Source organism: Nilaparvata lugens, chromosome X, assembly GCF_014356525.2.
Source record: "Nilaparvata lugens isolate BPH chromosome X, ASM1435652v1, whole genome shotgun sequence".
Lineage (NCBI taxonomy): Eukaryota > Metazoa > Arthropoda > Insecta > Hemiptera > Delphacidae > Nilaparvata > Nilaparvata lugens.
In genome coordinates, this window is record NC_052518.1 from 10,895,894 (window position 1) to 10,911,174 (window position 15,281).

Sequence of the window (15,281 nt, forward strand, 5' to 3'; positions counted from 1 at the left end):
AGTATTCAGTAGTCTATCAGTATTTTTTTATCGAAAACTATATTATACGGTAATATATTATTTGGTATTACTATACTATAATGGGAGAGAAGAAAATAAATACTGTATAATTTTGTTATTCTTTTACTTGGGTACTGTAATAAAAACCTAACACAACTTTCTAACGAATGAAATATTTTTACAATTAACAGTAAATTGGGACATTTAAATGATTGATTTATAAGACAGTATATTAAATACACAATAACGTCTGGAATACACAGTATACATTTATAATAATTATATTTTAAATATTATTTATTAAATAGAAATATTTTAGTTTTTCCACTTTCTGTAATAGAAACCTCATGCAACTTTCTAATGAATGAAATATTTTAACATAATTGTACAATTAGAAAAATTACAATTGTAATCGATTGTACAATTAACAGTGAAATGGGACATTGTGGTTACATAACACATTTTCTATTAATACAACTCACTTCAAATTCATATTTAAAAGCATAATTTGTTGAACTTTATTATTTGTTGTAAGCCTTGTTCTTCTTTCTGATAATATATATTGCCAGTTTTCGAGAATATCCATTCACATGGCACTGAGGTTGCAACAAAATTGAATTTTTATTCTCACCAGATTTGAAAGGTTAGGGTATACACATCATGATCATGGTTCCTCCACCACTCCAATGAATTTTTCTTGTTGTCTAGTGGGATGTCGTCCACGTACCTTTGTACTTCCAACATAGCCATTCATTATGTGTTTCCTGTAGTGGTTTTGACCTTTACTAATGGTCTTTTTGTAATCATCCCAAATTGACACTTTCAGTCTTTCTTTCTTCATGAAACATTTCTGATGCACTCTCTTTGGTTGGATCTTCCTTATCTAGTAATTAAATTTTATTGATTCACCACCTATGTAGCTATCTTTTTTGTACTTTCAACAGTTTCTTTGTTTTCAAACATATGGTGTTTGAATTTTGGGTCCAGGAATGTGCACAAAGAGAAAGTTTCTTTTCAAGTATTGAAACCAATGTTCAATGCCATTTAATAACTTTCACATCTTCTTCACACTGTTAGATAGTAGACTGCGTTATTTATAGTATAGGAAATCTTAGATATATTAGGGTAGATGTTTAAGTTTAGTTACTTAAGGCTGTGCAAAGGCTAAAAATAAACTTTTTACTGGTGATATTTTTCAAAGTTTTTCGATTTATATACCATGAAGCTATCAAAATAAAAAAGGTTTCTCAGGAAAACATTTTTTTCCAATCATTACTTTTTGAGATATGAGCTCCTAAAGTTTAAATTTTTGGGACAGAACATTTCAAGTTCGGTAAAAGATAAATCCATTAGATTTAGAGGATAGATTCTTAATGGTATTGTTGATCTAATAAAACAAAAATTCTCTGAAAATATTGATTTTTGAGAATGTTATTCAATTTACCAGAAATGACCAAAAAAAACTATAATTATTGAAAATTTTTGTGCTACTAGATTAACAATACCATGAAGAATCTATCCTCTAAATCTCATGGATTTATCTCTTACCGAACTTGAAATATTCTGTCCCAAAAATGTAAGCTTTAGGCGCCTTTATCTCAAAAATTATTAATTGGAAAAGAAATGTGCCTGAGAAACCTTTTTCATTTTGATAGCTTGATGATATACAAATCGTAAAACTTTGAAAAATATCACCAGTAGAAAGTTTATTTTTAACCTTTGCACAGCCTTAATAAGCGTGGTGTTTAGGTTTACTGAAATCCATAATGGTTTCTAATTTACATGGAATAGTAAGATATTAGATAAACCCAACACAAATAAAACGAGAAAGGTGAAGATGATTGATTGATTTGCTGCCTTTATTAAACCTGGGAGGGCGAAGTTAGGGCGCAGCCGGCCTCTCTTACACTTAATCTCCAATACAATTCTAAGTAAAACTAAAACACTCACAACTTTACAAATGTGAAAAATATAAAAATTTTCATATACAATACATTACAAAAACTTAAAATTAAAATATTTTCCATTTAAACATCGATTATAATATTATCATTGGCGTTACCAGCAAAACTAAATAGTTTGAGCGATGGCAACGAGTAATCAGTCGGCTATAATTAGTGGCTTGAGATTCAGTCGAAAATAGAAAAAATATAATAAAGAAAAAAGAAACATATGGAATGTATGAAAAACTAGAAAAAAAATAATAAAATTTCAATCCGAAAAGAAGAAGTACTAAGAGTGAAATACTAAGAGAGTAGAAAAACTAGAATGAATTCATAATAATTTAAAAACTCAAAAGAAAAAGAGATGATTCATGTAATTATTAATCTACAATTCACTGTACATATGTAATTATAGTAACATTTAGTAACATAATGTAATTCATTTGTAGCATATATGCAATTCCTTTTGTAAGCAAAAAGAGGAAAACAATACAATACAGTACACATGACACAAAAAATAAAACTTAAACTCAGAGAGAGAAAAATTAATCTGGGAGTATAGCCCTACTAATAATAAATTCAGAGGAACTGAGGAAGACAGTATATGTACATCAAATTAAAATATTTTAGGTATAATATCTTCTGTCTTTATCCAGCTTTCAATTTTTAATTTAAGTGCTTTTGTAGGTTTTCCTGCAATGAAATGTTCTGGCATAAAATTAATAAGCTTTTTTGTTGTATAGTTGAATTGTCTTCTGCATATAGTTAGATCTGTTCGAGGAACAAAGCATCTATTTACTGATCTAAAACTATAATTAGTTGAATGAGGTGTAAAAAGATGTATATGGTTGCTGATATATTTAACAAGATTTCTGATATACAGTTGCCTAACTGACAGAACTCCGAACTCCATAAAAAGTTGCTGGCTAGGGTACCTTCTATGCACTCCTAGTGCTGCCTTGAGTATACTCTTTTGAATAATATTTAGTTTATTGAAATGAGCATTAAAAGCACCACCCCAGACCCTAATTCCATACTGAAAAACTGATTGGGCGTATGCAAGATAGACCATTTTACTTAAAGATTTCTCTTTTAGTAAGCTCAGTTTATAGAATTTATGAATCATGAATTTCATCCTGCTACACATCTTATCTATATGCTTATTCCATCTTAGATTTGGGTCCAAAGTGACACCTAAATACTTTGTTTCAGTTACCCTCTCTAACACAGGACATGGACAACTCATATCATCATTGTTGGGGTCATTCAAGCAAGTCCTTTTATGTACTCTAACTGCATTTACATTATCTATTTTGTCAGTTGGCTGTGTACTCGAGTTCGGAGAAAATGTCATATAAACACTTTTTTTATAATTCAATGTCAAAACATTCTTCACAAGCCAAGACCTCACCCTGCAAAGTCCACTGTTAGCAAGAGATATAACACTGTCCCACGAGGATCCAGTAAAAGCTAATACAGTGTCATCCGCGTAAGACAATATCCTACACCCCTGAATAGGAAGACTCAATAAATCGTCTATGTAAGCTAGAAATAGAATCGGGGATAATACTGTTCCTTGAGGTAGGCCAAATCCTGACAAAGCTATTTTACTCTCCCTTCCATTCAAATTAATCACTTGTGTTCTGTTTTCCAAATAACTAGCAAATAGTCTTAATACTGGACCACGAAAGCCATTTCCTTCAAGTTTCTCAAGCAGGTTTGAATGAGGGATGGTGTCATACGCCTTAGCCAGGTCCAGGAATACAGCTAAAGTTTTTTTATTTGACTTATAGTTATTTGTTATTATATTTACAAGTTCAGCCATGGCATCCTCAGTGCATTTATTTTCTTGAAAACCATATTGATATTTGTTTATTAAATTGAATTTATTCAAGTATGGAACAACCTGTTGTTTTATAATTTTTTCAAAAACTTTGGATATATTACTTATAAGGCTAATTGGACGATAATTGGTTGGGTTTGTTTTATCTCCTGACTTGTGTAATGGAATTATGTTGGCAATTTTAAAATGACTTGGGAAATGCCCTGTTTCCATACATTTATTGAAGATTAAAGTTAGAGGTAGAGCTATGAAGTGGGCTATTCTTTTAAGACAAACGCTACTTAAATTATCGAAACCAGGAGCAGCACTATTTTTTAAACTATTTATCTGATTTATAACTTCATCATAATTTGTGGGACGTATGAAAAATGAATTCAGAAATCGAAAGTTAGAATTATTACCAGTTTCTTGAGGAAAATTTTCATTTTCTTCAAATAGTTTTTCTGCATATGTCTTTCCCACCTGTGAGAAATAATTATTTAATAATTCAGGATCAATATCAGGGGGGAGCTTATGACGTTTAGTGTCTAAAATTTCCTGGATGCAGTTCCATACCTTTTTATTGTTTCCTTCACATGATTTCAGTTTGTTTTTATAGAATTCGAATTTAGCTGATTTAATAAGTTTCTATAGGCTCTATACCTCTCTTTCAATGTGACATTAAAAGGTTGTTTTTTCAAGGCATTATGCATTTTGTCTCTTGTTCTTATACAATTTACCAGGCCTGAGCTTATCCATTCTTTTAGGGGTCTATTCCTCCTTTTTAATTCTATTTGACTAGTTGATAATTTTATATAAGATAACAACTTATTTACGAAACGGTCAACTATATTATCTAAGTTAGTAGAGTTATCCAATTCTGAAATCTCATCTATCCAGGTTTCTTTTTTTAAAAAATCCAAGAGTTTGTCAAAATTTATTTTTTCAATGAAATTATTGGAGTTATTCGATTTTTCAGATGCCTGTTTTTCTATTCTAATGTGAAAAGTTGTACAATAGTGATCAGTTATAGAAGTCTTTTGAATTACTCCTAGAATGTTTTCTTCACTAATTTTTGCACTTCTATAAAATATATGATCGATACAGGTTTTCGTATTATTCATTACTCTTGTTGGCTTGTTAATAAATGACTTGAGACCGTTTATCTGCATCAAACTTATATATTCATTTGATATTCTACTGTTTTGCAATAGATCTATATTCAAGTCGCCCACCAAGATAATTTTTTCCATTCTGTTAATATCTCTCAGTTGTATATCAAGATCAGATAAGAAACCACCAATGTCAGCGGCAGGAGACCTATATACGGCAATCAAATTATTATTGAACCATTCATTTTTAATTTTATTGTAAGAGTATCCGCTTCTTTGTTTACCCCAGTGACTTCGTTAAATTCTATATTATTCTTTATAAAAACGCATATACCATTACTGTTATTCAGTTGCCCTGGTTTGCTTATTGCAGTAAATCCATCCAAACTATAGTCAAAAAACCCATTATCACTTATCCAAGTTTCTGATAATACTATGATATCATAACTCACTTTACAATTATGTAACATATAGACGAATTCATCAAAATTTCTTCCTATACTCCGAATATTCATATGAATAATATCAAAAAAATCATTGGATAACTCATTCTCAAACTGATTGGGGTGAAAATTTAATATATTACCGTATCAATCTCAGCCGTATTGTAACATTCTAAATCTATAAGATCATCGAAACTATAATTATTATTTGTCATATATCTTGAAAGATACCACTATTTTCCTCCGTTTCCTATGTATGTTGTTCCTGCTGCTTGTCCTCCGATCCGTCATTGTTGTCGGTTGATGTTAACTCCTTCAGTGTGTGGGTGTCGTATATCCGAATCGCTCGTGAAGCTTCATCCTTCTTGACAAATATCTTCCCATTCCTTATCCAGTTGAATTTATAGTTGTTCTTCTTTGCCTCCATCTTAGTTTCGTTGAATAGGTGTCTTGTGTGAGGTGTCAGATTTTCGTTTACAAATACCGGTCCGTCTTCAAATTTTTTATCAATGTGAGTGCTCCGCAATCCATTACTGTTGTTTTGTCTCATTTCTTTTTGGTATGCTTTATAGTTTGTTATCCAATTGTCTCTGGTTTTTCTTGACGCGAAAGCAACAATAATAGGAGGCACCTTTCTCCTATCTCTGACAGGAATTCTATGAGCAGCCTCAATTCCCAGATTTCCTTCCCAGATTATTTATTTTTAGGACTCTTGCCGTTTCTTCGATTATTTTTTCAATATTCTCATTATTTGTTACCGGTATTCCATGAATTTCCAGGTTTTTCATTCTTCCATATTGCTGGAGCTCTGTTAGGTCTTTTTCCAGCACGAACAATTTTGTTTTCAATACTTGGTTTTCCTTTTCCAAATTAGAGTGATCCACCTTATACTTTTCAATCATTACATTATATTCATCGATTTTATTAGAGAAAAAATCCACCGAGTTTCTTAGGTCAGAAACGTTTTCATTTGTTTTTTTAATCTCAGCTCTTATCTCTTTCATTTCTTCACTTATTGCATCTCTTATTTCCTTTTTTAGTTCAGCGATCAATTCTCTACTTAATGATACCGGGTTGTCTGGCATATTTATTAAATTATTATTCTTAGAACTCTTACATGTATTGCAACGCCACCTACTTGTAGCTTGCTTCATTCACCAGTTGAGGTGGAAAGCTTCTTTAAGGTTTCAAGTTGATAAGCTTCAATATATATCCACTGATATAATCAACCTTGAATCAATTACTAAATTAATATTCGATCAATTTTTGCAGTGTAATACGTTTTTGTCTCGACGATCTCACTAATAACTGTCATTCGGTTGAATTATTCTCAATCTATTGTAATATTTCCATTTATGCTCTTTTATTTTTACTACACTTTGGAATTGATTGATATTTTAGTTATATTATTTCTCTGTAGATTGATAGGCACTTACCGCTCTTTTTCTACAAATGGGTGAAATTTATAATGGCAAATGATACAAAAAATCCTTGTTTTGTATGTATGTGCGAGCTTGCACTCAATCATCTTCATTACATCATTCTCAAATTTCTAAATATTTCTTCTTCCCAACTCCTAAATCTTCAACTATATCAAGTTATAAATTAAATAATCTTACTTATAACACTTTGGATCTGACTCCTATTCGCGGACAAAGTCCAGTAACAGATGGAATTAAATAGAGAATGCATTTATTCAAATGCTAATTTATATATGATTATTATTTAACGAAAATCCTAAATAAATGCTGTATATCACCCCGGAGACTCCTGCTATTGCAGACATTGACAACAGGGTTAACAGCTAGATGAAAATTCGATGAGAACTACTATCCAAAAATTAGTTGCCAGCCCGGGAATCGAACCCGGTACCTCCCAATTGCTAGTCAGGAATGCTTAACCTTACACCAAACTGACAATCAGACAGATCTCTGTCAGACAATCTCTGTCTGATTGTCAGTTTGGTGTAAGGTTAAGCATTCCTGACTAGCAATTGGGAGGTACCGGGTTCGATTCCCGGGCTGGCAACTAATTTTTGGATAGTAGTTCTCATCGAATTTCCATCTAGCTGTTAACCCTGTTGTCAATGTCTGCAGTAGCAGGAGTCTCCGGGGTGATATACATTTATTTAGGATTTTCGTTAAATAATAATCAAAGTCCAGTAACATACTGTACTTTTTGTGAGTAGTATCTTGTTCATTTGTAACTTATTGTCGTGTTATACTTTTTTTGATATTTTGTATGAATTTCGAGTGAATAAATTTGATTTGATAATGTGCTCTAGCCATGACGGCTGTAAAGACTTGCCTCGAGATGCCGCGCGCGTCCCGACACGTCTGATAAAAGCTGGGCGTCTTGACACGCCTCTACGGAATTGCACCTTTCGCGCGACACTACTTTCTGCGGCACTACATGGTGGGCGCTGATGCGCTGCAGACTGTCGCTAGTGGAGCGATCTACGTTTGTTTGCTACCGTCTAATTTTTATCTCTGACTTGACAGCCAGTCAGCCACACTACAGCGCGATACTCTACAGCCAGTGGAGCCGCGGCCTTAGGGTGCAATTCCTTAGGGACGACGACTAGATTCCTCTGCGTGGCCAGAGTCGTCGCTAAGGAATTTATTGCACCATTGGGAACAATTAATAGAAACCAATGGACTAACAACTTCAATTATTCTTCTTTATAGAATAAAGTGAAAGAATAAAAACAATATAAAAACTTTTAGTACCCTTTTATTAAAAACTTTTAAATATTTTAACGACTAGTTTTCAAGTTAAAAATGACCTATGGTCGAAACTAGTCGTTTATTAAAAACATTTAAATATTTTAACGACTAGTTTCGACTAGTTTTCAAGTTGAAAATGACCTATGGTTGAAACTAGTCGTTAAAATATTTAAAAGTTTTTAATAAAAGGGTACTTAAAGTTTTTATTTTAATCAAGTAGCCCATATAAGCGAAGTGATTGTATATGTAAGTGAAAGAATATCCTGACTGAGTTCCATCGTGAAAGAGTTGGCGGTGCATCTAGTGGAGATGCTCAATTCACCATAACAAGATCGAAGGTAAGTGTTCAAGTAATTTGGAAGTAAGAGAAATCCCCTATTTGTTTTTCTAATTAACATTACCATATAACGCAAGCGGCAAATGTCAGGTTGAATAGGGTCCATAAGATTCAATTTATCTCAAATCGAAAAAAGTACAGGTTCTTTGGACAGACGCCACAACATAGAGGCCCACCCAGTCGTAAATAGAAGTGACGACTACTACTTCCCCAACAATAATTTTTGCAAAACCTGAAAAAATTGACACTCTGTTAAAACTTCCGAATTGGCATGCAGGGGCATACTATTTTGGAGTGAGATGGAGAGCTAATAACAAGGAGGATAGCGTGACGTGGTTTCCTTAGTAAAACAGCCACCATTGCTGGTTTACACACACAAACGCAATTTAGTGCAAATTTTAAAGCTCAACTCACACTTACGCGACTCAGGTCGAGAAGAGACTCGACTCTAGTCGAGAGCATGTGTTTTCAAATGGTGTCACTCAGACCAGTCGATTCTAGTCTCCGCGACGTCACCATTTGGAAACACATGCTCTGGACTAGAGTCGAGTCTCTTCTCGACCTGAGTCGCGTAAGTGTGAGTTGAGCTTTAAAATTTGCACTAAATTGCGTTTGTGTGTATTAAAATTAATTAATACACTAGTAATATAGATTATTTTCAGTTCCAGAAGTGCCAATGTCCTATCTCAAAGCAATAAAACGTTATAAAAATTTATACTAACAATGTCATGATTAATGTCATAACTATTTGTCTTTAGTTATTCCCCTCTGAATGCGAAAACACTTCGTGCCAGAACTACCAATGTCGACTATCGATTATTTTCAGTTCCAGAAGTGCCAATGTCCTATCTCAAAGCAATAAAACGTTATAAAAATTTATACTAGCAATGTCATGATTAATGTCATAACTATTTGTCTTTAGTTATTCCACTCTGAATGCGAAAACTACCATTGAAGACATATGTTTTTAGATTGTCATTCATACTTCGTGCCAGAACTACCAATGTCGATTTCTGCACTTCTAGCACTTGCATTTCTGTATCGAAATGCCGTAGTTCGAAAATACACGGTGAACTTTCACGCTGATTTGTGAGAAAGTTGATATTTTGACATAGGTAGTTCTTGCACCAAGCTACAGAATATTAATCAGCATAGAACATGTGTCAACGCATGAAGGACAGTCAAGAAAATAGCATCAGCTGTTATAAATTAATGAAAAAATTGTCGAAATTGCTCGTGATTAATAATCAAAATGAATAAATGATAAATCACAACACATTTCTTTTAAAATGCACCTTCAATGTTATTTTGTTATATCCTGAAAAAGAATGAAAGTGTGAGTTAATTATGTTGTCCAACGAACTTGATCTGTGAAAAGGTTCAAAGAATATGTGTACAAAATTTGAAGCTGTTTGATCTTTGGGTGCTGTTTGATGTTTATTAGGTGGATGTTGTGAACAAATTTTCTTTAAAATGTAATTTATGAAATAGTTACGATTATTTCAAGCTCTTATAATAATGATAAACGTTATTATCAAGTGATAATAATGAAATATCTCTTCTATGTTTGGTTTTGAAGCATCTACATTTAAAAATCTACTTTATGAAAATAATTAAGGACTGAAAATTTTGTGAACAAGTAGGCTACAAGATTTAACCTATTTCGGATTATGTGTAACCTTATCTAAATTTGAGAGGAATAGCACAAGGTTACCTTATTTTTCTCTCCCTATCATTTTGATGATGTACTTATTGTATGAATCAATAAAGAATATATATATATAATATATATATATATATATATATATATATATGTATGACCAACGACAAGAATTAACCTACTTCGGACTATATGTAACCTTATCTAAATTTGGGAGAGGAATAGCACAAGGTTATCTTATTTTTTCTCTCACTATCATTCTAATGATGTACTTATTGTATAAATCAATAGAAAAACAATTATAATGTTATGAAGTTATGTTTGATTTTTTATGATATCATGCTAGCCACTGAGCCAAGAACTATGATTAAAACACACTTCCATGAGTTGCAGATGACAAAAATGATAAACACACTTAGTTATATTGACTAGTCAATACAGTTGTCAGTGATGAGGGTGTGTGATTTGGAATTGAGTTGATCGTTGACTGTGAACTCAATTTCAATTCAAACACCCTCTCAACCATTTTCATCACTGACTCCCCTAAAATCCACCTACTTCACCCTCACCCATACCTACTCCCACCTCTCACCAACTTGTACCTCAATCTACCTAACTTGATTCAAGTAAATCATCTTAGTGCAGAACACCGAAGATAGACATAATTGTTCGAAACTCGTCCGTGACTTTCGAGGCCCAAATGATACAGGAGTGGCGAATGGCACAGACTTTTCACTCCTGTATAGACATATGGTCCAAGAACATATGTGGTGCCAAGTCTCTATTTTGTGTTAATTGGGTCTTATGGTAAGTGAACTGTACAGCAAGTAAAATATTACATAATATTAATTCTACCACTCCTACCTTTCACTCACCTCAAAAAATGTAAATATTATTTTTAAATTTCATCAACTTATTTTTTATCATTCTTTCAAAAATTATTCAACATTCAATCAATAATTTGTTCGTTTATTCTCTTTCAGACACCAGAACATATTACAGAATGTATATAGACAGATAGAAAGTGTGAACATCAAAAGCCATCTAGTTTCCCAGTATACCTAGTTTTCATTCTGAATCTAACAATAGGAACTGAGCTTCTAACATCATGAATAAATTTAATATATTTTCTAGTTAACTATAATTTAGTTAATATAATATTAACTAAAAAACTTTCCTCATAGTAGATTTTTTTGTGAATATTTTGTTTATTTTTTTCAATTTAAGTATACAAAAAATGAAGTATAAAGTAATACTAGAAATTAAGACATTGCATTGAGTTTGCCAAAGATGATAATTTTTAATGTGCTTTGATGTATAAAAAACATAATATCATGGTTATTTAATGTGTAGAGGCTTAAAAGAGTGATGACCATTCTGCACTAAATCGTAATAAGCCTATATAAGTTTGTATCTATTGCACTGTGTACTTCTTACTCATTTTGTTGCTTCATTGGCAGGTATCAGTCCTCTGACATTCATTTGTTAGTTTTATCCATTCTTTGAAACATTTTTTATTTTAATTTAAGAATCTTTTCATTTCTATATTCAGTTTTATGATAATTTTCTTGTATACATATATTTTTTTCCTTCTCTTGTATTTCTATATATTTTTTTCTTTTAACATTATTGGAATTGTAAGTTACATTGCTCATTGTTAATCTTGTATTGTTGTATTTGTGAAGGAGACACATTAGGGGTAACCTGTTGTCTCCATAAATAAATAAATAAATAAATAAGTTGGTTTTCAATTATCTAGTTTTTACGTCTTATTACTGAATGGAAAATTCATAGCTGTTATAGAGCTTTTTTGCATTAAACTCAAGTTACTCAATAATCAGGTTGTTTCATTTACAGTTGAGCTGCGTTTACACCAGAGTTGTCAACTGAGTTTCAACAAATAGCAGTAGTTTGTTGCCAATTTGTTTCAGTGTGCAGCGTTCTTAAAAATGCGATCATAAAAAAAACATCAATGCTTTGCATGCAACCAATGCTGACAGTCAGTTTGATGTGAAGAGTAACACACTTTCACCTAGAGTGAAATGATTAACGTCTCTCTGACCGCACTGTTGACGAGTTACGTTGTCCAGACCTTCCCCCTCCCCCCGCTCCACTACTATCACTCCTAGATGCCGATTTTGACTTGTTGACGGACGACAGAGGCACCTGAGGGACCAGCTGTGGCGGCTCGTTACTGTACCGGCTGCCACTGCTCTTACCTGTGCTGGATTGATTTTGTGAAGACTGCTGCGAGGTTACTGTCGCTGCCGGGGCAGAGCTGGGGGTTAGAAGTGGGGGTCGCCTCCCCCAGCCCCATTCCCGCCGTTGCCACCGGTTCCACTAGCCCCCCCTGACACTCCTGCCAAGTTAGGGTTAGGTTCGCTCATGTTGAGCTGTTCGTTGAACACCATACAGAACTCGCCGATTTTGTCCAAGTCGCCGTTTTTGCTGGCGTAAAGTGTGAGACATGTGCGCCAAACGGCCGCGTAGCCTTTGGTCATGCGCACTATGTCTCCTGGCATCAATAACCTACCAGGCTCATCCCAAACCGACAAATTGATGCAGGCGGTCGCGTCGGCCACCTTCAACGTCCGCACTTCCCGGTTGTCCTTCAATAAAGTCGGATTTCCCACTTCCAAAACTATGAAGGTCAGATTCATGTTTTTAGAGTCGGGTCGTATGTCTTTTATGTACATCGGCTCCATTGTTTCTCCCACTTAGAACATCCAATACAAGTCGCAAAGATCACGCCATTGAAAAATAATTACACCTGTAAAAATAATGAAAATAATAATTTCTCTGAATGCCAATCATTATCAAATAATATTTATTTGTTCATAAAAAGGAGTTTATTTAGAATTACAGAGACGTTGCTGATAATAAATTTAATCCTAATTATGTAACCTCTCTATAGCCTAATAATATGTGTTGGGATGATCAATATGATACATTCATTTATTCAGGCATGATTTTTATTCCAGATATTTATCAAGATTCTAAGTCATTTTTTTATTCAATAATTTATATGGTTTTAAAATTTGTGATTTTTGTTGTTAGGGTAACGACGTGAGTATGATATTAAGAAATGAGAGAATTTAAGGGCCATACCATACTAAGCGTTTTTTCAAGCGTTTTCAGACAGTTTTCTAGAGTCGGCAGAGCAGGAAGCTCTCCGATTGGCTGATTGGGTTGGCGCCTGATAAAACACTTAATATAGTGTGGCTCTAAAGCTGTAAGTAATCATATACGGTAATTTAAAGATTTTCAAATTGAAATTTCTTAAGCAGTACTTTTATTGGACAAAATTGATTATAGGCTACCCACTACAAAGACTTTCTGATGCGAAACATGGGTACTTAGGGCCGTTTGCACAGTGACAGTTTAAACTGAATTTCATTTTAAACTAGATTAAATCCGTATCAAGTATCGTTTGTTATAATGTGGTTCATTTCGAGTTTAAGCCAACAGCTGATTAAATTCAGTTTAAGCTTTGACTGTGCAAACGGCCCTAAATAATATAAAACTTAAACGTTTAATACTGTACTGTAAATAATAAAGGGAAAAGCTTACATAGGCAACATAATATACTGCCTGTGCGTAAGCTCGAGCCAAGTTTATTATTGAGTGTTATAGAAAAAACATTGAAAGTTTCGAATCTTGAGTACCTATTACAATCATCAATTAGAAAAAAGGCTGAAAAATAAAGATAAGATTGATGAAGCAGTAATTTTAAAGAAGCGGCGAACTAATAATCAAATTCTTTGAAGTAGAGAAATAGTATCACTAAATGATAGAGTGTGTATTATACAGCATGTCCCGAGCACCAGACGGAGAGAGATAAGGAGGGCAAGTCAACGGGACCGACCTCCCAACGATAAGGAGACGGCAAACTCTTCGTCCAAATAGCCAATTTTTGAGGTGTTTTTTGAAAATTGAAAGAGACGCAGCATTGGAAAAAGTCTGGATGCAATAAGTTGAAAGTTACGAAATAAAATACGTGAAATATAGAGGTTTTATTTGTAGAAGATCTTGTGCTAACACCGACATTTGAAGCGTACCTAGTATTACGGCTGCTCAGTATTAATTTGAAACTAAAATATAATTCAATATCACCACAGACAACCAGTTTTAACTGCGATATCACTGTTATCAAGCCTAATTAATGCTAATTATTTCTTTGAGAGCGAACTAACTTTTTAATTTGAGGTTAGTTTTGACTTACCTAGCGTCTGAGGAAATTTATCTCCCAACAACCTTATTTTTTAAGAATATGGAAAGAATTTTTCAAATTATTATTATTAATATTCAGAATAAAAGCTAGAAATTTAAAAAGACCACACAGTCAATACTTCATAATCAATAAAAGTTTGGTTATGCTTAATATATTACCATCGGGTAGACAATAAATTTAGAATGTTGACAAGTTGGCCGACTTCAAGCTGAACAAGGAATGTTAACTTCATGACCGACTTGATTTTGTTTTGTAATTTCCAGTTTGTCGGTAATATTAGAAAATTAAAATTTTTCTATATTATTTATGATTCATATAAACAATTCTCATCATTTGAATATTTTTATAATACTATAATCAAGTTGGTCCTTGAATATGAAGCAAGATTTTACCGGCAAATTCAAAAGTATTTAATAACCGGCAAATTCAAAATCTGTATAACTATGAATTTGAATGCTTTATAATAATAGTGATTTATTAAAAATGTGCTAACTTGGGATCATAATTAATCTAGCTGCATCAATGATAAGTTCACCTAGAAAAATCACACCAACCTGAAAGTATAAGCCTACTGAAATGCATTTTATTAGTAAAACAATACCGCACTACTGACTACTATACTAATATTATAGTATTAGAACATGGGTTCATGCGATAAAGCTTGATAAAAGCATTTAATAATCGAAACTCTCTGACTTGATATAATATTCTGATTGTTCATGCAGCAGTATTGCCGAAAAACTATTACTTGATACTAGGATGTATTTTTCTATACTATAAACCCTATTAGGAGCTGTTTGTTTCCCAGGAACAGCCCATGTGTGTTGGTTTTACAATACATTACTGGATTCCTGCATCCTTTACAAGAACCAGAAGTTTTTTCCTATGCTAACATCCCATTCATCACCTGGTTGCTTGTCGCAATTCAGTGTGATATGCTTGGCAGTGTCTTTAGACTGATTAGTCCTTGTGACCTACATGAGTTCCACTCCTGGTCTTCTTTGAAG

The 15,281-nt window shown here is 33.1% G+C and overlaps 1 protein-coding gene across 1 annotated transcript; it reads right to left on the reverse strand.

Annotated features, from left to right (window-relative positions):
• Positions 1–10,991: 10,991 nt before the first annotated feature.
• Positions 10,992–14,488, reverse strand: LOC111059110 (SOSS complex subunit B homolog). The gene is made up of 2 exons (XM_022346730.2): positions 14,266–14,488; positions 10,992–12,813 (listed from the first exon to the last, which is right to left on the reverse strand). The coding sequence occupies exon 2, from the start codon at positions 12,746–12,748 to the stop codon at positions 12,329–12,331; it is 420 nt and encodes a 139-aa protein (XP_022202422.2). The 5' UTR covers positions 12,749–12,813; positions 14,266–14,488; the 3' UTR covers positions 10,992–12,328.
• Positions 14,489–15,281: the final 793 nt, after the last annotated feature.